General features: G+C 35.7%; 2 protein-coding genes across 2 annotated transcripts; both read left to right on the forward strand.

Moving 5' to 3' along the window:
• Positions 1 to 1,225: 1,225 nt before the first annotated feature.
• LOC125856865 (crossover junction endonuclease EME1B-like) lies at positions 1,226 to 14,804 on the forward strand. Its single transcript, XM_049536512.1, has 13 exons — positions 1,226 to 1,641; positions 2,012 to 2,155; positions 3,869 to 4,024; positions 4,135 to 4,205; positions 5,397 to 5,579; positions 5,661 to 5,814; positions 5,915 to 6,024; positions 8,053 to 8,228; positions 9,410 to 9,473; positions 9,712 to 9,830; positions 12,485 to 12,574; positions 13,333 to 13,447; positions 14,181 to 14,804. Exons 1-13 carry the CDS (start codon positions 1,311 to 1,313, stop codon positions 14,361 to 14,363), a joined length of 1,896 nt encoding a protein of 631 aa, XP_049392469.1. The 5' UTR covers positions 1,226 to 1,310; the 3' UTR covers positions 14,364 to 14,804.
• An 844-nt stretch (positions 14,805 to 15,648) lies between these two features.
• LOC125856978 (putative pentatricopeptide repeat-containing protein At5g52630) lies at positions 15,649 to 18,516 on the forward strand. The gene has a single exon (XM_049536639.1). The coding sequence runs from the start codon at positions 15,743 to 15,745 to the stop codon at positions 18,497 to 18,499; it is 2,757 nt and encodes a 918-aa protein (XP_049392596.1). The 5' UTR covers positions 15,649 to 15,742; the 3' UTR covers positions 18,500 to 18,516.
• Positions 18,517 to 25,780: the final 7,264 nt, after the last annotated feature.

Consider the following 25,780-nt stretch of genomic DNA (forward strand, 5'->3'; position numbering starts at 1 on the left):
TAAAATGCGTGAAAATTGTATATATACATATATTTTCGTTCTCCTCTCTCTCCTGTCCCAGATCTCACTCGCCACTCTCCCATATCTCTCTCGCTCACTTGCCTCTCTCACTTTATACAATTGATCTTTTTGTATATGTATACCAAAACAGATTATACAACTGCTTTCTTTTGTATATGTATAGCGAAATATACATATTTATGTTTGCTATGGAGCGCAATTATGCAAAGTTTGCTATAGCATACAAATATGAATTTTGTGTTTGCTATATGTGAAAGTTGCTCAATTAATTAGTAATTGGGCCTAAATATCAAATAAAATTCATCAATATTTCAATTTGCCCAATAATTCCAACTAGATCAGTCTCATTCACTCCTACTAGCCCATAGACCCTTCTATAGACAATTTAGTTCACAACACACCCTCGCTCCTCATATTCACCTGATAGTGTTTGCCTAGATTAAATATAGCTATTTTTGAGATAATATATTTTGTTTTACTTAATGAACACTAGAAAATAAGTAGAAAATCACTTATTTTAAGCAAGAAAATTCCACATAAAACAATTTCCTTCAAACCAAACACACATAGCTTCTTCTTGTTTTCAACTACTAATATGGAACCTTGTTCGTACATACAACACCCCCTCCCCACTCTCCTCAAACTATGTTCCACTCCTCAAATTAAATAATTCTATGTATGTAGACAATGGTTAATGCCATCAATATTTTGAAATTCAATGTGTGCCACCTATATGATAGAATATTTATAGACACCAAAGTCCATAGCTAACTACTTCATATGCCAGTGCATCTTTCAAGTTACCTTGATATGATAAAAAGTAGTAAAACAAACCATGTATCATCACTTAGTCATCTCCATACTCATCTCGTCAAATCTGATATCACTTGTTAAATTAAGTCAAAATAAAAATATTATTAACATATATGTGTGCATTATTTGATTTGGACTAAGCAATACAATTCATCTTATAGATATTTTTCTTTTTCTTTACAATACTCATATGATAATTTATTCATACACGCTCCACTTTAATGTTTATCTTTTTTTTATTTTGTTGTAGCGATCAAATAGATAGATAGAAAATATGTAAATGCAATTCTTAATGAATTAACAATTTACCCGATAAAAAAATTAAATAATCTATTCGATATCAATAAAGCATTAACTATAATTATGGTTCGATTTTGAACCCCAAATCACACAACTCCTTTGGCTTTGCCTATTTCCTTTCCCGCCCTAACGCTGAAGCTTAAAACCCTCGACCCTTCAAATTCGAATTTCTCAAAATGTCTCAGCCGATCTCCGTCGACATTCTCTCCGATGACGAAGACGACGGTGGCAACGGCGGATATGGTTACTCCGTCAAGCAGAATGACACCATTGATCTATCGACGCCGCTGACAATTCCATTCAAAAAGAAGCAAAGAACCGAAAAGTCTACTAATTGGAACCCCACAGTTCTGGTAATCGAAGATGATGATGAGACGCCGTTTAGGCCTTCAAAGTCCACTCCTTCCTTCGTTCCTGATACTCCCATGTCTGATTTATCCAAACCTGAAGTCTCCTTTGTTAGATGCTCATTGGGTTCCTCTTCAATTTCGGACCCTAAGTCTTCATGTGAGTTCACATTTCTTTATCATAGTTTGAATCTAAGTGATTATTCAGCAATTAGTCTGAAATCACACGTTGATGATGTCTCATTTCTTAGAAATCAATATGAATTATACAACATTTGGACCTTTACTATTTCATTCTTTGATTATTTAAGTGCTTTTGTTTGGCTATGGATTATGGGTTCGTCGGAATCCAAGCTGTTATTTAAAAATTATGCAAAAACACAACAATGCTGGGGACACTTCCACTTGAGATTTAGTTTGATTTGTTTTTGGTCTGATAATTCAGAAAACAATGTCGAATACATGCAAGTTTGGACAATAAAAAAGAAAAAGGGGAAAACAAATGTTGACAGTTTTTTTCTCTTCTTCAGGTCTTGATTTGACCCCATCCATGGTTGCTGAAACCCCGGCATCAGAGCTTTCAAAATATAGTGTTCCAATAGTCAGATGCACTAAAGCTAATGCTGTTTCGCAGAATTGCTCTTCTTCAATTATAGACCACAACAAAGATGGCGGTAAGCCTTTAAACTTGTCTAGTTTGAAGTTTTCAACCAAATGTCAAGTTTTGAGACATCATAGTTATTATTATGTCAAAAAAATGACATCTTTCTATATCTAATAGCAATTCAACTTCAACTTTCTCATTTTATCCTTAATGAGATGATTTATAGCCCATAATTTTTGATGACTTGTTTTAGACCACAATTTAAAATTTCTTTCTTTTTCTCTTAAACTCGTGCCTAGTCAAACTCTTTCATATAAATTGGGATGGAGGGAATAGTACAACAAAAACAACAACATACCCAGTGGAATCCCACAAAGTGGGTCTAAGGAGGAGGGTAGAGTGTACGCAAACCTTACCTCTATCTCTTGGGGTAGAGAGACTGTTTAGGAAAGACCCTCGGCTCAAGTGAAGAAAATCAAAGTAGTATTGGAAAGAAAAAAAACGACAGTGAAGAAAAACACGACAACAATAGGAAAGCAGTGCGGAGCACAAGCATTTATTCAAACAGAGGGAATAGTTTTTGTCTATTATTTATTCCTTCTGTCATTAGTTAACATTATAGGTCGATCACTTCAGTTTCCTGACACATTCTTTATTTGATGATCACTGTTTTTAGAATAAATTAATTGTTTTCCATCATCATCATTCATCTCCAGAAGTTCGAATGTTGCTTTTGTTGATCTAGCATGCAATTACAGTTGCTTTGTCTTCTAGACGGTACAACGGCAAGTTGAAGCCTAAGCTTTCATATAAGTATTTAAATGAATCATTTCCAGGCCCTTCTTTAATGATTCTTATATGATTTTGCTTCTTTAACTTTACTAGTTAACTGTACAAAGAACATGAAATGCATTTACAATATCTTTGGTCTGTTGCTAGAATGAGCCAGAAAATTAGTGCACCATATTCCGGTCACATTTTGCCTTCTGGAATCAAACCCATTTTCTCTGTGCAGTGTGTTTGTCTTTCCGAATGAGAGCCTTGGGCAACAGTAAAGTTGTCTCAGTGTGACGTATAGGTTACGGGTTCGAGCTGTGGAATCAGATATTGGCATCAGGGTAGGCTGCCTACATCGCTCCCTCTTGGGCTGCAGCCCTTCCTCGATCCCTGTGTGAACACGGGATCTTTCACTCACCGGGCTGCCCTTTTAGTGTGTTTTCCTTTCCCCTGGACATACTTCATGTTGAACTACTACTAGGATACTTTTGTAATACTTTTTATAACCTGGATGAGTGGATGCTTTGTTTGCTCTTCGTGCTGCATCACCCTGCCTGCTCCTATGAGTTGTGTTTGATTATTCAGTTATTTTCTGCAATGGCAGATTCTAGCATTAGTTCAACATGATTCACTTGTTTTGTTTGCTCTTCGTGTGCCTCATTCAAGGTCAGCCATAACACTTTGAGCTAGTTAGGCGTACTCCTCATTAGATGTTTCTCTGATGCAAAAAAGGGATGGCTAAAGAGATATTTTAGTCCTTATAGTATTTGTTAACCCAAAGATTATGGGTACATTGGTTTATCAATCTAATTCTTTTCCTATATTTCTCACAATGACAACCTAGCTTTGACATACTTGCATATTCTTCTCATTTGGTGGTCTATTCTGGTTTTCCTATTTTCTTGGCATAATACTACTTTATTTTACTACTTATGAAAATAAATTGCCATTTAGCCTCAGAGTTTTGTTTGCACCTTTCCTTGCACAATGGGCTGTTTTAACTCAGGAATTGATGGAGTAATTTGTTTGGAGTCTGATAATGAATCTGAGAATAGTGGTTATCATGGTACCTGGAAGGAGGAGGAGAAAGTTTGTTCCACGGAGGCAGTTGTTAAGGAGACAGAATGGAGCTCCAGACCTTTCGGGTCCACCTTTTCTCTTGGTAAGCTACTGCTGTTTAATCTACTAGTTAATACGATTATAGAATCAAATTTTCCATTGACTGAAATTAACTGTTAGGCTATTCAACTGAGACGAAAATCTGTTGAACAGGTATTGACAATTTTATGCGAATGCCAGAGGATGTTTCTCATCGAAATTCGACTGAAGCCGGTCCTTCTCTGGTGTGTTTGCCTGGTTCAAGTTTTAGTTATTTTTTCAACATTTTCTAATTTGTTTGCATAACAATAGGCCCGCCTCCATCCCCCCCAAAGCACCCCTCATCTTGTGCATGTGTACCACTCAAAGAAAAGCCAGCTTTTACCAGGATGAATATGGGAGTGGAACTACATACTCCTGTAGATTGGAATGTGAACAAGTGAGCTAGACAGAGTTGTGAATATTCAATTTCAGCACTGCTCACTTACGGTCGCTTCTGGATTCTCAAGAAAAAACTTGAAGTCGAGCTTAAATTAAGAACACACTTAACTGTTTTTAACCCTTCGCGAAGTTTCTTATCAGTTCCAATCAAATTCACTCTCGATCATGCTATTAAATTGATCTCATTTCTCAGGGTTCACTCAAAGAAGTACTGAGTAAAGCGAGATTTCAAAAATGAGTTAAAAGGTTTTGGAAGAAAAGAATAATTGGCAGACAACCATAGCAATGAGAAGGTACGGCTTAGATTGGACTGGAGAAAAAGAGAAGGAGAAGCCTGATTTAGGCAATACCTAAAGACAGGAAAAATTACTGATGGGGAGAGGTAAAGGAGAAACTTTGAAAAAGAGGTGAGAGAAGGTAGTGAGAAGGAGGCTTAGAGCTGTTCAGCATTGAGGAACTGAGGTGGAAAACGGAAACCCTAAGTGCTCAACTATTTATCTTTTTCCAAAGAAAATATGGAAGAAATTACTCATGAACAACATTTAGTCAAATGGTCTGACTAAACTGAGTTTGTACTAAATAAATGAACTTAAGTTGTGCTTAAATTAGCAGAGTGAGTTTTGTTCGTGAACCACTCATTTCATTTTAATACACCTACTCATACATTGTGAATATCCAAACTGTTTTAAAATGGTTTGAACCTCTAGGGGTTTCTTATTTTATCAGAAGGGTAAGAATATTTCAATCTGAATTAGAGATCTGTGCACCCTGGAGAGCTGATTCATGTCCAGAACTCTTGAGTGCATATTCTGCCAAATTGGAAAGGCATTTGAAGATTGTAAGTCTATTCACAGATGTGCCTAAAGAATTAGCTTGAAGGATAGGGCTTAAGACATGGTCTTAATGTTTGTATCTTTGTCTAGACTCTAGAGCTTTTCTGAATTCTCAAAAGGGCTCGTCTCTATGTAAATTTTTTTGGTGCAATTTGCTTACAGGACCATGATCATCCTGACGAAGAAAATGATTCCTTAGAGCCAAACGATGAGGTCTCAAGACCAAAAGCCAAAGGTAAAGGCAATAGAAGTAACAAAAGCAGCGGGGATGCAGCAACTGGGAAAATGAGGATGTCAAAGGAAGAACAGCTTCGCCTAAAGGAAGAAAAGAGATATCAGAAAGAGGTAAGCCTTCCTACAAAAGCCTATTTATTTGGAGGAGGTTAAGTAATATGGAATATAGTCTAATGTATATTCATAATTCAGCAAGAGAAATTGCAAAAGGCAGCCGAAAAGGCTGAAGCTGCTGAGCAGAAAAAGCTAGAAAAGGAAAAGCAGAAGTGGGAAAAGGGAAAGTTCGCACATAAGTCTATTGTAGCTGAAATTGACACTAAAGTTGTGGAACTAGGTTCAATTGGAGGTAGATTTTTTATTTCTCTGCTTGTTTCTTTCCCACACCATTCCATGTGTCCTTTATTGCATATAAACGTCTGTCTTACATGGCAATGTTACCAAGTCAGGCCATTTGCTAACTAGGCTTGCGGAGAAAGGTCTTTCCTACCAAATTAAATCAAATCCAATTGAAAAGTCTATTGTGTGGTCAATGAGTGTCCCAGAGGAACTATCTAAGGTAACTTATTCTTCAGAAATTTGGCAAATTTCAGTTAGCCTATCATCTTAAGCTACTTGGCCACCTTTTAATTGTTGTTTCTAATGTCATATACATAAGTACTGTACCCATTAACTTTCAGTAGAATAATAGATGCATAATTGACTATATTTAGTGCTAATATATATGCATTTTTGTGCTATATCCATTTGGATGTCAATTATCTTTGCAAAGTTATTTTTTTTCTTTCTGATGGTAATATTTGGGTGTTAGTTGTCACAACCCAATCTAGGGTGGGGACAGACCATTAAGGGGTAAGACACCAACGCAAGCCTCTCTGGGGTTCTAAAAAACTGGACAGAGTTTCCCTTGCTTCTAGGGATGTCCATATTTTCATGTCGAAACTGAATTACGTTCCACAATACCAACAACAACATACCCAGTGAAGTGAAATTCCACCAAGTGGGGTCTGGGGAGGGTAGAGTGTAGTGTACGCAATCCTTACCACTACCTCTCCGAGGTAGAGAGGTTGTTTCCAAAAGACCCTCGGCTCAAGCAAATCAAAGCAGTAATAAAACGAAAAAAAACAGGTGGTGGGGGGAAACATGACAACAAACAGCAAAGCAGTAACAACTATATGCAAGGAATCCTAGCAACAACAACAACAAGGTGCGATCATATAAACACAGTAAACCACAAATGATAACGAATAAGAAAATACAAGCGTAAGCTTGTAATAGGACCACTCTTAAGTACCTACTAACCGTCTACTCTTTATTTGCGATCTCCATACCCTCCTATCTAAGGTCATGTCCTCGGTAAGCTGAAAATGCACCAATATAAGTGATATCCTCTACTAATCATTTATTTTTAACACAATAATACTATGCCAATCACCTGATACCATAAGAAATTCTAAAACATACTTATAAGTCTCATATCAACCAAGGTACTTAGTAACTTTAGTTCAACGTTTAAGTATCAAAACAATATAATTAAGTCATGCCGGCCCCTTTATTTCAAAGAACTTACTTGTGGGGGAAGGACTTGTCCTCATTCTTTAGTTCAACACTCTATTAGTATGATGCCCCCCTCCCCCCTCNAGACACCAACGCAAGCCTCTCCGGGGTTCTAAAAAACTGGACAGAGTTTCCCTTGCTTCTAGGGATGTCCATATTTCCATGTCGAAACTGAATTACATTCCACTATACCAACAACAACATACCTAGTGAAGTGAAATTCCACCAAGTGGGGTCTGGGGAGGGTAGAGTGTAGTGTACACAATCCTTACCACTACCTCTCCAAGGTAGAGAGGTTGTTTCCAAAAGACCCTCGGCTCAAGCAAATCAAAACAGTAATAAAACGAAAAAAAACAGGTGGTGGGAAGTAATTATAATAATATCTGATAATAAAGTAGTATAAGTTAATGTCTCTTACTTTTTTACATGATATCTGTAACTTCTTCCATATTTTTGAAATATTGAAGTTTCCTTTCACTGTTATCACCTGTGTCTAGCAATTAAAGTTTTTAAATGAGGTGATCTCATGGAAAATGGTATAAGAGCAACTTGAGATAGTACTTCACCTTATTTAACAAAAAATAGTGTCAGAGCTGAAGGCAAATGTCATATTTTCATATACTAGTCCAAGTAAAAGAATCAAGCTTGCATGTGAGTAGGTGTAGGATGGGGACCTGTACAAGTAAAAAATGTCCCTGCTCTAATAATTGAGTTGTTAAATGAGGTGATTACATAATTCAACAGTAACATGAAATAATAATATCGAATGTCCATTTGGGCTTTGAAAGAGCGCTGGTGAAGGTTTTGATAACTGTGCCAAATTGTTTTTCTTGTACTATGCAAAAGTTTGTCTAGCTGGTCTCTGATTTCATTCTTTTGAGCTTTTTACTTGTCTTGTGTATGATGGCAATGTGTATGTTTGTGCTGCTACAGTATCAAGTTTTTGAATTGGTTCTCTAAAGCTAAGCGTAGCTATTCTTTCTAGCTTTTACAATTTATTGAGGTCATTAGATTCATTACTTTTGTGCAGATCTCATCTGAAGTTATCGATGTTCCATATGTATTATTCATATTTGAGGCCGAAGAGTTTTGCAACCTTGTGAATAGCAAATCATTGCTGAGTCATGTTTCCCGTGTCCAACGCCTTTATCCTCTTCATACAGTTTGTTACCTCACAAACAAGCTTTTGGCATATATCAACAAAAGGTTGACGGTAACTTCATTTTTGTCCTTCATCTCAACTCTTTTTCACTTTAAGTTCATTAAATTTTCTGACTAGCTTGGGATTGAGGTGTAGTTGTTGTTATTGTTAAGTTTGTTAATTTATTTTCTCTTGAATGTGTTTCTTTTTCTGCTATGTATATACACACACACATATATCTTCTCCGTTCTCCATTTGTAGACCTCTGTTGTTGCCGTAATTTTCTTTTTCAACCTTTTTTTCTTCATGTATGACAGAAGATCCTGAATTTGACCATTGGATTGTTGACTACATCTGTTCTCCATTTATAGAACTTTCTGTTATAGGTGCCTTTTCTTTTTCAATGTTCTTCTGTTCATGTGTGACATGCTAGAGAGATGAAATCAAGTTGTGACAGATCATGATAGTTGCTAATTATTATTTTTTTGTTGAATGTTAAGTAAGATGGAATGAAAGCTTTGAGGTGCAAATTGTATCAAGTACAATGACAATTCACCTTCTAGGTTTCTTGTGGTTTTCTATTGTTATGCTTTCAGACCATGTGCTTAATATTAAATTGTTCTTTTTTCAAGAAAGAAAGAATAAGTAGCAGAGTCCCTCGGGGATTTCTCGGTTGTAAGAAAAAGTAGCAGCATGTTAGTTTATTAGTTGAAGCGAGGGTATAAAAAATTAGTTGAAATAATTCTAACTGGAATTTTATTTTTATTTGCTATATTCTAGAAGTATACAGAGAAATGCAGCAGTTCAAATTTGATTTGTTAGACAACTCCTCTGGTACATGAGCTTGTTGAGTTGCTATGACCTGGATATGTGTATATCATAATCCTTCTTAATACACAAATTATTTGCTGATTACAGAACGTAATTTTCATACATAGCATACTTGATACGTGTAATGGAATCCATATAACATAGAGCATTCTAATCTTGGGCATATATTTATTTTCTTTTTTGTTGGTGGAATTCTGTGTGCCCCTCAAAGGTTGGCTTGTGAATATATTTACTTTTGTCATCGTATTTTGGCAAGTCTAAGCACTTCTTCTGTTCCAAATCCTCTATGTTCAACCGAATGAATTTCATGTATAGCTCAAAGAAACAACTGGTCAAGGCTTCAAGATGCTTAAGACAACAGAAATATATTTAATTTTCTACAGTATCTTACAACTGTTACTGCCATTGCTGATAGGGAACAAGGACAATACAAGGACCCTGCCAATCATACTGGTTGGAAACGACCACTTATAGAGGAGGTTGTTGCAACACTGATTCTCGTAATTATTGGCTATGTTGCTCGGACTCTCCAAAATTGTTACCACACTGTCAGATTCTTCAAAATACACTACTTTCTGAGTATCCAGCACGCAACCGTCGACATTTTTGAAGATTCCGAGCAACATAGATTATTGGAAATAATTAAGTATCTTATTAGTGTAAGCTTGAAATTCTGGTGCTATTCCTTGGGTATTGAATTCCTCTTTTCTTTGGCAGGTTCTGTCAAAATTAACAATTAACTTTGTTAAGGTGCATTCTAGGCACTGTGTCGATGAAGCTGAATTAGCTGAACATGTAGCTGGGCTGACTTGCAGCTTAGCTTCTTGTCAGTTTAGGTATGTCATAGTTATATTTCAGTGAATTCGTATTTTTGGACAATTGCCATATATGCGACCATCTATATAATAACAATGTGTCGGGCTTGTAGTAATTTTGAAATAAAAAAAATTGGGCTAGTTTATTGATTAATACCAACTGAATTATGAATTTGTGGAGTTTTGTATACTACTACGTTTTGTCTACTAAACTTCTTAATTACGAAAGATTGGATCTCTTGTTTATTACTCCCTTCATTCACTTTTAGCTGTCCATTATACTAAAAATAAATTTTCATTTTTACTTGTCACTGTTAGCATATAGCATATCAAGACAAATACATATTTTTTACCATGTCTTAACCTTAACATTAATTACTTCTTAGCTAAATCATTTCCCTAACCCTCAGGGATTGGCCTGCTGGCAATTGACTTGAGCCTTGGGGTTTGCTCCCTTTCAAGGTCTCAAGTTCGAAACCCACTAGGTGCAAACAATTTCTGAGGGCCATCGGACTGGGTAAAACCTGAATTAACCGTGGTGCACTTGCGGGAAACTCCTTGCCGAGGGCTTGTGCACCCCCGGGATTAGTCGGGGCTCAAAGAGACTCGGACACCCGGTGCAAATCAAAAAAAAAAAAAAAAAAATCATTTCCCTAAACCTTAAGAGCTCATTTGGTTTGACTTAAAAAAAATAGCTTTTAAGTCAAAAATAAAAAGTCAAAATGAAATGACTTTAAGTCAAAAAATAAAAAGTAGGGGGAGACCTACTTTTGGTTTTTGACTTATTTTAAGTCATTTTAAACTCGCTTTAAGTCATTTTGACATTGCCAAACACTTCCTAACTTATTTTAAGCTAAGTTGTGCAGTCTTCATTTACATTGCCGCACCCGTGTCGGATTCTTCAAAAATACACTACTTTTGGAGAATCTGACATGCACCCGTAGACATTTTTGAAGAGTCCGAGCAGCATAGATTTTAAGTCATTTTTGACTTATTTTAAGTTATTTTTTATATTTGTCAAACACTTTTAGAAGTCAAAAACTGACTTAAAAGTAGGTTTAACCAACTTTTAAGCCAATCCAAACACCTTCTAAGACTAAACATCAATTAATATGGGTATTGTGGAATGGTAGTCGATACTTCTGTTAATCGTTGTTTCGTAAGGGGTGTACAACGTCCAAATTGGACAAGTAAAAGTGAACGGAGTGAGTATGCTGCTTTCAGGAGGAAAACAGTTGATCACATTTTTTCCTTTCCTTTTCGGATGAGTGGGCAGGTGGTATGATGATTTCATTCAACAATGCCAAGCTTGTACTCCCTCCTTTCACTTTTACTTGTCCCATTTGAACTTGACACACCCATTAAGAAAACAATGATTGACATTGTTATTTTACCACACTACCCCTATTAATTGATGTTTAGTATAAGATCTTGGAAAATGATTTGGGGAATAAGTAATTAATGTTAAGGGCAAAACATGAAAAAATAATAATTGTCTTCTCTTATTATTTTAAAAGTGACAAACAAAAGTGAAAATCTATTTTTGGGAATAGTGGACAAGTAAAAGTGAGGAGAGGAAGTAGTTCATTGAAAACAAGAATTGGTTTCTGCTTATTTACTTTTGAAAAGTTAATGTTTAAAAGGTAAAATATATATATTATTATTAACAATACCACGTGGACAAAAAATATACACATGGCAGCGAGCGCATCACACCTCCTCCCTGGGTTGAGGTTGTCCACAGGGGTGAAGACTACCAAATAGCCAAGTATACAGGGTTAATTAGGACAAATAAATAGTTTAAGTGTGCACCGAATAAGTGGTGCCAAGTTCAGGGGGTCCCGAGGTATTATGCTAACAAGTTTTTGATTGAGTTGTAGTTGTATACAGTTCAATTAAATATCCAGTGACGTTCAGTATTAAACTAATGCAGTGCCAAATGGTAATAGACCGTTTCACATTCATAAGACATGTAAGTGAGCAAATGAAAAACTCAGAAATAATGGCACCATAATTACTTTGGTGGCTGGACGCCTGAGGAAAAATAAACCTGACATAAAATTATGGATTACTTATTTTAACATTTAGTTTGCAACATGATACTCATTTTAACATTTAGTTTGCAAAAATGGAACTCCACATTACATATGTTCCTGGATAACTAATAAAACATTTGGTTTTCCTGTTTACAACTGTGCAATAGCTATTGCAACAGTTGGTTCAGCGATAAACTCTGTATTATTAGTGGTGGTATAATTTATGCGGGCATCAATATGTTATTTTCTGTGGGGTAAAATGTGAAATAGATATACTTATATTAGTAACACCTGGATAAGGAATGCAATATTATGTCTTATCAAAACAAAATGCTTTTGAAGATTATAATGAAAGAGTATCAAGTCCTGGTTCATTTCCTAGGTACTGATCCTCCACTGCTAGTGGAATGTGGCCAGAGAGAGTACTATACTTGGTTGAATGGAAAAAGTCGTTTATGTCCTTTCTGCTCTTGGTTCAAATGAGATGTGATGCTTGAGACATTTCAATATGCAGATGCCTCAGGACTTCCGTTATCTGGACCAACTGCCTAGATTAAATAGAGATGATAAAGAAGTTAACGTTTTCTTACTGTTTATGGTTTCATATGTCATTGCTAAGATGTTCTTGGTTTTCCACAGAAACAAGTTAACAAGACTATCGGTTAATGCAAATGGTTCTCTTATTCCCAAGGGTTGCGTTGACAAGAACCAGATAAAAAAGAGCCCATGGTAAGTGCTTGTGCTGTTATCCATTTTAGAAGTTTAAATTTTCTCAATATCCATAAACATGTGTAATGGACAAAAGCTGTATTAGTTTTCTGGTGAACTCTCGAGGCTGTGAATCACCCACTATCTTGGCCTCAATTGTTCTCTTAATAAGAACCTTTTTTTGGTTGAATAATAATGAATCTTCCTTATTTTTTTACCTTTTTGGTTTCATTAAAACCTATACTGCCTTGAGAAACCCTCTTAAGTGAATTGTCGTCGTGTTGCTAAGCTCTTTCATTAATCTTTTAGAGCTTATTGAACCAAGCAAGAACATAGTTATATGTGCAGAACATTTTCCAAGTTAGTCCAGTAAAAATCTGCTAGTTTTTTTGTTGTATCTCTATCTTTACTTAAGTCTCATTTTTCTGTTTTTCTATATACTTATTTTATCACCACTCCTGATCGACTTAGATAGATATCCATCCTTTACTGCTGAATTGTACCGTCTTCTCCTGCTCCATTTGACTCCAACGTGGATGTTTGAGTTATGATCCCAATTTAGCTAGTTCTGTCTTGGCTAGTTTCTACCTTACTATGAGGATTCTACTTGATCTTAGTTTCAAAATGGTTAATTGTGTGTTTAATAGTAAAAGTAAGCTACTTTATCACTTAACTTTAAAAGCTTACCCACTTTTACAAGCTTTTACCCATTTTCCCACCTTCGATGCCTAGGGTAGTGGTGGCTATTGCGTTATTGTTGGATTTGTTGTCTCTTGCAGGTTGAAAGCATTGGTGGCTATTCCAAAGGTTCAGCCACGATTTGCCATTGCCATATGGAATAAATATCCCACAATGAAATCTCTTTTGCGTGTTTACATGGATCCAAGTAAATCGGTAAGCAATAAAATTTCCTCCATCTCCTTGGAAAAGGTTTCTTATTTACTGATATCATGCTGTGACTTCTGGTTCATTATTTTACTTTTACGGCCTTGTATGTATGGGTAGATATTATCAAGAACGATACTTCCTTCCAGTGTCACTGCAAATACTTGCTACAATCTGCAAGTCCAACTTCTAGCCAACTAGGATTCTGGCTATCAACAGTGGCTAAGGGAGAGAAAAGGTAGTGATGCAGTGGTCTTGTTACACTATTCCTCTCCCTTTCACCAGTGTATTCAACTTAAGATGTTGGATAATATGAAGACATTTCTAAGGAAGGTTAATATTTCTTCAGAAACTTACATTAGATTAGCATTATATTCAGTTCATCTGAGAGCACTGAGGAGTGTATGCTTAAGAAATGCCATTTACTAGAGGGCAAACTACTTTGTGGAGCTATATTTTCTGGTAAATGTCATTCATTCTTGTTAATGAGGATACTGTCATGGAAGGTGCCATTCATATGATTCAGTTCAAACAAGAGCTAGATTATACTAAAAATTGAAATGTTACGGTAACATCTCAGTTCATACAATTCAATTCCACTTGCTTCGTTGTACTTATCTAGTCTAAGCAATAACAATGAATGGAAGGTCGGATGTTGATACATTTCATGTTGTAATTATGTTGATCCTTTGGGGGGATAAAACGAGTTCCTAACATATTTTCACTCTTGAAAAACTTTCAGGTGCATGAGAAAGAATTTCTGCTGAAAGATTTGAAAGTGGAAGGGATGGTGTCAGATGATAGAAGATTGGGAGAGATTTGTTCAAAGAGAGTCTACAGAATATTGATGGCTCAATCTGGAAGCAGCAAGACAGATGACATAGAGTGTGGAGCTGATTTCTTCAGTCAACATTCTGCTGAATGATCTATAATCTTTTGTGACATTGGTGGTGTTTGCCTAATTTGTGCACACATCGACTAATTCAACGGACATCTTGTCTGACCCACTGGCACATGTATCCAAGGTAATCCCGTATACCAAGACTGGAGCAGATCGACTCACACCATTTTTTGTTGTTGGGTTTGGATTTGGAATCTCCATGTTGTTAGTCCTAATGCCTCAACCATTTGGTGATCGGCTTGAGCTCAATGATCTATAATATTACTTACTTAGCATTGTAACAGGCTTATCAGCTCTAAGTGATCCAAAACTATGGGTGTTATGTAATTGCTTCATATCAAGTAGGTTATTTGCATCAAGATTAAGATGCACATGTTGTTAGAGAATGCTGGATTTAATTTGTTTCTTAAAATTGAATTTCTGCATGCTCTTAGCCATTGACAAATAGGGAAAAGAAGAAATATAAAGAAAATAAATTTAGGACTCTATTTAGGGTATCCATTTCGTTAGATTTTTTCCCCAATTGTTATCATATTTGAATTTTACTTTTTCCTTGAAAGAAAAATCAGAACGTATCACCATAATTATTTTTGTTTTTTGAAAATATTAATCTTTTCAATAATTGATTATTCCTTTCTGGAAAAGTTTGGAGCTTTCTTCTCGTACCACAATACAATAACAACCATAATACATTCGTTTAAGTCTTGTGAAAATTTATTTCTTAATAGATTTTGTACTTTCAAAATATACTTTTCAATATGTGAGTTAGTGGATCAAATCATCATTATCAAATAGTAATATGTTAGTGTATTTTTTGGTATTGAATTTATCATCGCTATATTATTGTAATTATTAACTTTCGCAAGACACTCTAATTATTTTGATCCCAACATATTTTATTTTTAATGAGATAATTTATAGTGGCACTTATACTGTTACACTACAAATTTAAAAAATAATTCTACTCTCTTAAAGAGAAAATTGAAAAGTAATGAATACACCCTAAATTTGGTGTAAATTATTAATTTCATCCCAAACTATTAACAAACTTAAAAGCAACTTTTATTTGATCAACTGAACTTAAATACACTCTTCGTCTTGCTACGGAAGTAAAATACACTTCTAAATTCCCATCAAGTTTAGGATTGTTTTCAACACTTCTCTTGATTTTTATAAAGAGTCCCATGCTCCTATAAGAATTTGAGACTACTTGCTATGTTATGTGGCCGATTGGGGATGTATCATAAGAGTGCAGGGGATAAAACTAATAATTTGCGTAGCTGTGATTTAGTACTTGTCTCCTCTCTTATACTTCATGCAACTTAAACAGCATCGCATAGATTTGCACCAGTGACTAGCTGCTATCGAAGCTCCTTGCTGGTCAAAACGAACCCAATTGGGCAATGGTTTTCGAATCAAGAATTTGCCGCCTTTATAGAAGTCCTCTTCATCACCTACAATTCACACTTCCTTCTCCGATTTTCAAGTTTCAAAATAGCCGCTTTTCGACCTCTATATCCAACTATATTTCCTACACAAACCTCCTTTCACACCTTTCCAAAACTAAGTCTTTAACCCCAGGTTTTCAAATCCATGCCCATTTAACCAAACTTGGATTATCTAATCATAGTAAATATAGGAACCATTTAGTTAATTTGTATTCAAAATGTGGTATTTTTCAATATGCACAGAAACTGATTGATGAAAGTCCTGAACCAGATTTGGTTTCTTGGTCATCTTTGATTTCTGGGTATTCCCAGAATGGTTTTGGTAAAGATGCTATATGGGGCTTTTTAAAAATGCATTCTTTGGGTCTTAGATGTAATGAGTTTACTTTTCCTAGTGTGCTTAAGGCATGTTCTATTGAGAAGGAGCTTTTTCTTGGTAAGCAGCTTCATGGGGTTGTTGTGGTTACAGGATTCGATTCTGATGTTTTCGTTGCGAATACTTTGGTTGTTATGTACGCGAAATGTGGCGAGTTTGTGGATTCTAGGATGTTGTTTGAGGAAATCCCGGAAAGAAATGTTGTTTCTTGGAATGCGTTGTTTTCTTGTTACACGCAAAATGATTTTTTTAGTGAGGCGATGTGTATGTTTCGTGACATGATTGGTAGTGGAGTCAGGCCGGATGAATATAGTTTATCTAATATATTGAATGCTTGTACTGGGTTAGTAGATATTGTTGAAGGAAAGAAAATACATGGGTATTTGGTGAAGCTTGGCTATGGTTCAGATCCGTTCTCATCTAATGCACTCGTCGACATGTATGCAAAAGGGGGAGATCTTAAGGATGCCATTACAGCTTTTGAGGGAATTGTGGTACCTGACATTGTTTCATGGAATGCTATTATTGCTGGTTGTGTTCTTCATGAATGCCAATGGCAAGCTATAGATATGTTGAATCAGATGAGAAGGTCAGGAATTTGGCCAAACATGTTCACATTATCGAGTGCTCTCAAGGCTTGTGCTGCACTAGAGCTCCCTGAGTTGGGTAAAGGGTTGCACTCTCTTTTGATAAAGAAAGATGTAATTTTGGATCCATTTGTGAGTGTTGGTCTTATTGATATGTATTGCAAGTGTAATTTAACCAAGGATGCGAGGTTGATCTATGATCTGATGCCCGGGAAGGACTTAATTGCATTGAATGCTATGATCTCTGGTTATTCGCAGAATGACGCAGACGATGCATGCCTAGACCTTTTTACTCAGACATTCACCCAAGGAATTGGATTTGATCAGACAACCTTACTTGCCATTCTCAACTCTGCTGCGGGCTTGCAGGCTGCCAGCATCTGCAAACAAGTGCATGCACTCTCTGTGAAGTCGGGATTTCTGTGTGACACCTTTGTTATAAACAGTCTTGTTGATTCTTATGGAAAATGTACCCAGTTGGATGATGCAGCTAGAATTTTTTACGAGTGCCCTACTCTGGATTTGCCATCTTTTACCTCTCTCATAACAGCTTATGCTCTACTTGGTCAAGGTGAAGAAGCTATGAAACTGTATCTGAAGTTACAAGATATGGATCTCAAGCCAGACTCATTTGTTTGCAGTTCTCTCCTAAATGCATGTGCAAATTTATCAGCGTACGAACAAGGGAAACAAATACATGCTCATGTGTTGAAGTTTGGGTTCATGTCAGATGTGTTTGCTGGTAACTCTCTAGTTAACATGTATGCCAAGTGTGGAAGTATAGAAGATGCTAGCTGTGCTTTCCATGAGGTTCCTAAGAAAGGTATCGTTTCATGGTCGGCAATGATTGGAGGACTTGCCCAACATGGACATGCGAAACAGGCACTTCATTTATTTGGTGAGATGTTAAAAGATGATGTATCTCCAAATCACATAACATTAGTTAGTGTCCTTTATGCCTGTAATCATGCTGGCTTAGTTGCAGAAGCCAAGAAGTATTTTGAAACAATGAAAGACTCGTTTAGGATCGAACCAACTCAAGAGCATTATGCATGCATGATTGATGTCCTGGGCCGAGCAGGAAAACTAGATGATGCTATTGAGCTCGTAAATAAGATGCCTTTTGAAGCTAATGCATCTGTCTGGGGTGCACTTCTTGGTGCTGCAAGAATCCATAAGAATGTAGAGGTAGGAAAACATGCTGCTGAGATGCTTTTTAGCCTTGAACCAGAGAAATCTGGCACTCATGTTCTCCTTGCAAATATTTATGCATCAGTTGGGTTGTGGGGAGATGTCGCAAAAGTAAGAAGATTTATGAAGAACAGTAGAGTAAAAAAGGAACCTGGTATGAGTTGGATTGAAGTGAAAGATAGTATTTACACATTTATAGTAGGAGACAGAAGCCATCCACGAAGTGATGATATATATGCCAAACTGGAGGAACTGGGACAGCTAATGGCTAAAGCTGGTTATGTTCCTATGGTAGATATTGATCTCCATGATGTAGAGAGGAGACAAAAGGAGATTCTTCTCTCCTATCATAGTGAGAAACTAGCTGTTGCATTTGGGCTGATTGCTACACCTCCTGGTGCTCCTATTAGAGTGAAGAAGAATCTTCGGATTTGTTTGGACTGCCATACAGCATTCAAGTTCATTTGTAAAATTGTCTCAAGGGAGATCATTATTAGAGATATTAACCGGTTCCACCATTTCAAAGATGGCTCTTGCTCATGTGGGGATTACTGGTGATACTTGAATGTGTGCTATGCCTAACGGCCCTACGCATATGATGTCCCTACTTCCTATTCATATGAATGTAGTTGAAAGACTGGATACATGATACATCAGATCATTTCCTCTGGTGCATTAACTCTGTTTCGACAAAGTGAGGCAACTCTAAGAGGTCAATCAAGGTATATCTTTTGAGATCACCCTGTTACTAATCAAACTCCAAATGTTTGCATGTTTGCCCAGCGAGATGCAGGAATAACTTTTTAAATACACACCATGCCTTTTTGTTTTGATAACTGCAATAAAAAGTGACCACTTTCTGTTGGTCTTTCTTTAAGCAAAATTAGCATATATTATTGTTATTAATGATGTATCAATTTCTTTTTATCTATTTGTGTAGTTTAAGTGGCTGTCAGATGACTTCTTTGTCTGGCTATATTAAGTTTACCAATTTATAGTCATTATAGAAAAATGCCCTTTTCATAAGCTAATAACATTAAAAACAGTAATACTCTACTATATAGATAATTTTCTTTATCATTTAGTATGGTTTTAGATAGAAAGATCTTTGACTTCATTTAACTTATTCTTTTCTTATTTTGATCAGTTTGATCAGTGTGCTGACGATCCCATAAACAAGATGGCAACTACAAAGCAATTCAAAGTCTTGTTGACTTCCATGGTCGTTCTCAGTACTGCTACTTACCAAGTAGAAGAACTTCCCAAAGTTGTACGTTTTAATGTACCATACCTTGATCTTTGATTTCTTCATCATCTATCTAATTTTTTCTCTCATTAAATGTTTTTTTTGTGTGTTTGTAATAAAAAGGAACAGTGCTAGATTCCAAGGATAGCCAGGATAGTCTCTTTATGCAGTCCTACACCTTAACCAAACGGTCGTTTGTTAATATGTCAAGAGACTTTGTCTATTACTGGCTGAGCATAATGATCTGCTTGATGGTCTCCGTCTGCATTGGAATCATCTATATTAATGCGGAAACCAATATACTTCCATCCAGGTAGCTTATTTCTCCTTAGTGGGATTTTTAACTTGACCCTTCATTCCCTTGTGTGATTAATTTCTCCTACAAGAAGTCTCATTTTTTCCGTTGCTTTAATTGAAATTATGCAGGCAAGATGTGCATGTGCAGCTTTTATATTTGGATTTTTGACATTCATGTCGATTGGAGGTTTCCCTCCATTCATGGAGTATATGAAAGTTTGTACTTCTTAATTATGGCTTTCTTGAAAAAGCTACCTAAATTTATGATAATACATAGCCACACAATTCTAATAATTCATCCTATATTTGCACTTAAAACAGATTTTTCAAAGGGAAAGGATGAATGGGCGTTATGGTGTCACTGCATTTGTCATAAGCAACACGTTATCTGCAATGCCTTCCTAATATTGATTGCATTTCTTTCTGCTACTGTCTTCTACTTCATGAACTGGTAAGAGTCCTGCATCACTGAGCAAGCATGCCTCAATCTCGAAATAGTTGGGTCGATTATATTGATTCTCTGGATAGAAATTGTAATTCCTGAGAACTTAAGGAGAAAAAGAGACCTGGGGGGGTGGGGAGGGGGGAGGGGGGGGGGGGGGAGATCACCTGTTGCATTGGCAAGTGGTCACAAAATTTTAGGATTGCTGTGTGTGGACAATGTTTAAAGAGAAATTGGACAAATGGAAAGAAATCACCTACTGTTTTATTTCTGCTGGGATTTCGGGCCTGTTTGGATGGGCTTATAAAAAGTAACTTATAAGTCAAAAGGTAAAAGCCATAAGTAGAGGACTCTACTTTTGGCTTATTTTAAAACTTTTTTGGCCTAAAATGAGTGCTTAAAAACACTTTTTAACCTTTCCAAACACCCCTAAAACTAAAAAAGTGCTTAAAATCCAAAAGAACCTAAATATAAGCTAATCCAAATGGGCACTTAAACCTGAAACCTCGTGGTTTACAATCCACTTCATTGACCACCAGGTCACTTCTTTGGGTGCTAAGTTATGGATTTTATCCGAGTCATTATTAGAAATCGTTGTGAGCTTTGTTACTTGCGGACTTTATTTTACTTGAAGTTTAGTTGATGTTGATCATTTCTAGTTATAAACTATGGATTGGGTCTTTTAGCGGTTATTCAGAAATTCTTCTGAAATTCTACTATGCTGGACACTTTTCACTGAAATTCAATTAATTTCTGTTCGTTTTTCATTGTAATGGGTCTTTGTACAATCAGGTGGCTATGTTGGAAATATTCTGAGTTTCTGCCAATACTGTACTCATTTAACCTTCAGCCCACCTTCTATATTCCTTTGTTTCGTTTGGTTGTTTGGTGTGATTTCTGAAGGCTTCATTGTGAATTTTCTCCATCACTGGGATTTCTATTGCAATTTGCGCCTTTAAGTCTTATTTCTAAGAAGTTATGGATTTTATGCACTCAATAGTAGACAAAAATTCTCTCTTCTTCAGGTTTTGATTTGACTCCATCCATGGTTGCTGAAACCCTGCTATCAGAGCTTTCAAAATATAGTGTTCCAATAGTCAGATGCACTAAAGCTAATGCTGATTCACAGAGTCACTCTTCTTCAATTATAGACCACAACAAAGATGGTGGTAAGACTTGAATTGGCCTAATTTGAAGTTTTTAATTGAATGTCAAGTTTTGAGACATCATAGTTACCATTATGGCAAAAAGAATGACATCTCTCTTTATCTCATAAAAATACTTCGAACTTCTCATTTATCCTTAATGAGATGATTTAAAGCCACAAAAATTTTAATGGCTTGTTTTAGACCACAAGTTTAATAAATCTTTCCTTTTTCTCTTAAACTTGTGCCTAGTCAAACACCTTCATATAAATTGGAACGGAGGGGATAGTATTTATCTAATCATTTAGTTCCTTCTGTCATTAGTTAACATTATCGTTCACTTCAGTTTCCTGACTTATATTCTTCATTTGATGATCTCTGTTATTAGTTTATATTAATTGCTCTGTCATCATCATTCATCTCCAGAAGCTTAATCTGTGCTGTTCTGCGATCATTCCTTTAGCATAGCTGCTAGCTGAAACCTCAGACTCTCTGATATCCCAGGCTCTGTTTGTTTTAGTCATCTTGTCAAGCATGTCACTGGCCTTAGTGAGAGCGTGAGGCATCATAGAACCCCCAACAATATTATATGTCACAGCTTTGTTCATAAGTTCAGTGACCTCTAGGACACCTCCAAAAGGACATCATCTTGCAACCTATGATTTGGACATCACTTTAGCTTCTTCTTGAACCGAAGCCAAGTTTCATGCAAGGCTTCCCCTGATAGCTCTGTTCGTAGAGTTCAATGTTTCTGCCTAATTGTATCTAATGTTGATAATAAGTGGACCAACATATATTTGCTATAAGCCATCAAAATATAGCTATATTGTGTACAATAACAACAATAGCATACTTAGTGTAATTTCACATGTGGGATCTAGGGAGAATAGGATGTAAGCAAACCTTACCCCTACCTTTGTGGGTAGAGAGGTTATTTCCGATATACCCTCGCCTTAAAAAATAATGTAATCTAAACTAGGTAGAAAGAAAAATAGTGATTGCGGAATAACAATATAAACAAAAGCAAACAACTAAACTAATAGTAAAATAGAAAGATAAGATACTAAGTGAATACTAGGTAAGACTGCTACAAAAGAAGAGAAAATGAGGAGATGAGACTAGCTCTTTGCCTCCCCACGTAAATGTACTACAACACTCGGTTATCTACTATCCTTCTTCCCTAATATCCGACCTCCAAACATTTATATTTAGGATCATGTGTTCAGTAAGTTGAAGATATACCATGTCCTGTTTAATGACCTTTCCCTAGTTTTTCTGTGTACTACCTCTACTTTTTCTCTATACCTGCTATAGTCAAACTTTCACACGCGCAACTCTTCTTCATATGTACAAATCACATCAGTCTCACTTTCTCATTTATTCTCAATGGAGACCATTTCCACCGTCTCATGTATAACTTCATTCTAATATTGTTTCTNGTTGGAAAGACAATTCAAAGATGTTTCCTACGGTAACTGGTAGAACACCTAAATCATCTTGAGCTAGGAGTTATGGTCGTTTGAAGTCAACCCAAAACTCATACTTAGCTTAACTTATAAAATTTCAGATTTTGCTATTTCCAATTTAATTCTTTTTGGAACTTAAGGTGCTACATCTAGTGACCTTAACACTTAAGAAATTTTAATTTCTCGGTAAAATCTCACTCACTTCGATGAACGGTTCGAGTCTTAGTTAAAAAAAAAATTCTGGGGTGTTACAGTAAATGTACTACAACACTCGGCTATCTACTATCCTTCTTCCGTAATATCCGACCTCCAAACATTTATATTTAGGATCATGTGTTCAGTAAGTTGAAGATATACCATGTCCTGTTTAATCACCTTTCCCTAGTTTTTCTTTGGACTACCTCTACTTTTTCTCTATACCTGCTATAGTCAAACTTTCACACGCACAACTCTTCTTCATATGTACAAACCACATCAGTCTCACTTTCTCATTTATTCTCAATGGAGACCATTTCCACCATCTCATGTATAACTTCATTCCTAATATTGTTTCTCCTGGTATGCCCATACATACGTCTGGGCATTCTCATCTCCTCTATCTTCGTATTCTAAACATGTGCATTCTTAACAGATCATTTCTTTGCTCGATACAACAATATAGGTCTCATCAAACTATGTAGAACTTACCTTTAAACTTTGGTGATATATTTTTATCACATAGTACCCTAAACTTGAGTCACTCACCCCTCTCTAATATGATGAGAAACATCACCATCAATCTTTTCATTTGCTTTGATTATAGATCCAATGATTCGAAACTTTCTTTCTTGGGTATGCCTTGTGAATCAATCTTTACTTCACCATTGTTTCTTGCGATTTGTCACTAAACTTGCATTTAAGGTATTGTTTCTTAGTGCGGCTCAACCTTAAACCTTTAGATTTCAGAATCTGTCTCCAAACATCCAACCAATCGTTAACTCCACCACACGTCTTATCAGTCAATATTATGACATTTGTGAATGGCATACACCAGGATATATTCTCTTGAATATGTCGCATCAATTCGTCCATCACTAAGGCAAATTGATGGAAAATCACTAATATATCTCCCTTGTTCTCGTACAACATAATCATGATTATGGTACTCCATATCTACTCTTGTAACATTTTAATAGCTTTACTTTCTTATCCCTATTATATTGTACATAATATATATTAGAACAATATTATATTTCAAATAAATATTGATCCTTTTTTTTTTTTTTGATAACCGAGAAATCCGACTGTAATTCGCCCTTTGAACCAATCACAGCCTTCTAAACTCGGTGGATAATGGGCCCGCCCCTCTACCCTTCTCCACTTAAATACCGGGCTTCACTTTGCATGGTGTGGGGCTTGAACCTGTGACCTAAGCCACAAATCCTCCACCTTTTGCCACTTGAGCTAGGCCTTGGGGGCAATATTGATCCTTAATTTACTATATTACAAAGTTTTTTGTCATATAAATATGTATAAATTATAGGAACCACATATTATAAGTACTAAATAACATCCAATCCCTTCTAGTTTTCTATTTACCAAAAATCCCTTAAAAATGATGTTTGCGGGATACATAGCGTTGTGCACTGGTTACATTAGGTTTGATACATTCCACATAGCGGGATACATAGCGTTGTGCACATGATACATGCGAGATACATAACGTTGTGCACGAGATACATAGCGTTTGATACATTCCACATAGCGGGATACATAACGTTGTGCACGGGATATATGCGGGATACATAGGTAAATAAGGGATTTTTGAAATTTTTGAAATAAGTAGGGATAAATGGATATTAAGGTAAGTAAAAGAGTGTTGTTAAATAATTTTTCCTATAAATATTTGGGGGACAAGTAAGGGCCACAACTACAACTAAAATCAGGAAACTTGTTTGTAGGCCATGTTGAAAGAGGAATGCCCACTTACTGTTATTTTTTGTCTCTTGGAATAACCATTGGGCCCCCACTAGGCCCAATTCCATACTCTAGGGCCCACAAATACATATGGGCTATGATAACTCCATTTGCCTTAGTTGGTGATGGCCCACCAAAAATAATAATAAAAAAATCCGTGTTTCTTTAATAAATAAATTTTGTGTTTACGTACTTTCAAATACAGAGAATTTTGTAAAGACTCATTAGTCAATAATAGTATTAACTAGTTATTTTTGAAAATAATCTTTTCACATAGTACGTATAGTCTCTTCACACTGAACATGTTTTTTTTTTCATTTTAATATATATATATATATATAAACTTATAAGTCAAATTTGCATTTAAAATAAAATAAAATCATGATTCGAAATCTCAAATCATAGTTTTTTTAGAATTTGAAATTATGATCTCAAATCACATGTTCAAACGCTGATATAAGATCATGATTCAAAATTATGAATAACACATTATATGTTTACATACAACCTTAGGATTAAAGATAAATGGTGCTTACTAACTGAGCANTTATATTCTTCTTGTCTTCATCTTTATATTGTTCTTTTGGTTTTAAGTTTTACAACAACTAGTTATTCTTGAATATAATCTTTTGACGTAGTATGTATAGTCTCTTTATGCTGAGCATGATTTTTTCAAAAATATAAAATCTATAATAATGCGTCTATTTTTATAAAATATAAACTTATGAGTTAAATTTACATATTGAGTAAAATCGTGATTTGAAATCTCAAATCATGTTTTTTGGAGAATCTGAACTCATGATCCCAAATCACATATTTAAACGCTAATACAAAATCATGATTTAAAATTACAAATAGATGCATGTGAGCAAACCCTTTTGTCTTTTTATAATTGAACTTACTCACTTACCCACCCCTCAAAATTCTTTAAAATAATTTGGCTTCTACACACTTTCTCAAGAATATATACCCAACTTTAAACAATCTAATCATTTTCCTTCTTGATATATTATAACAATTAATGAAAGAAGATTAGGAATAAAAATATTATTTAGTACATGTATATGATAAGGTTATGGACACTAGTCGCTACCCAAGATTGGCTCAACTACCCCTTGATATGATCTTTTATTATCTTGTACCAAAATAAGCCTTAAATTTCTCAAAGTGACCACTTTTTCTTCATCATATCCCAAAACAGCCAAATACTCACACATCCATCAAATCCAGTTAATATAATATTCCCTTTGTTTCAATTAATATAATATAGTCTGAATTTTGAAAATC

This window comes from Solanum stenotomum, chromosome 2, assembly GCF_019186545.1.
Source record: "Solanum stenotomum isolate F172 chromosome 2, ASM1918654v1, whole genome shotgun sequence".
Lineage (NCBI taxonomy): Eukaryota > Viridiplantae > Streptophyta > Magnoliopsida > Solanales > Solanaceae > Solanum > Solanum stenotomum.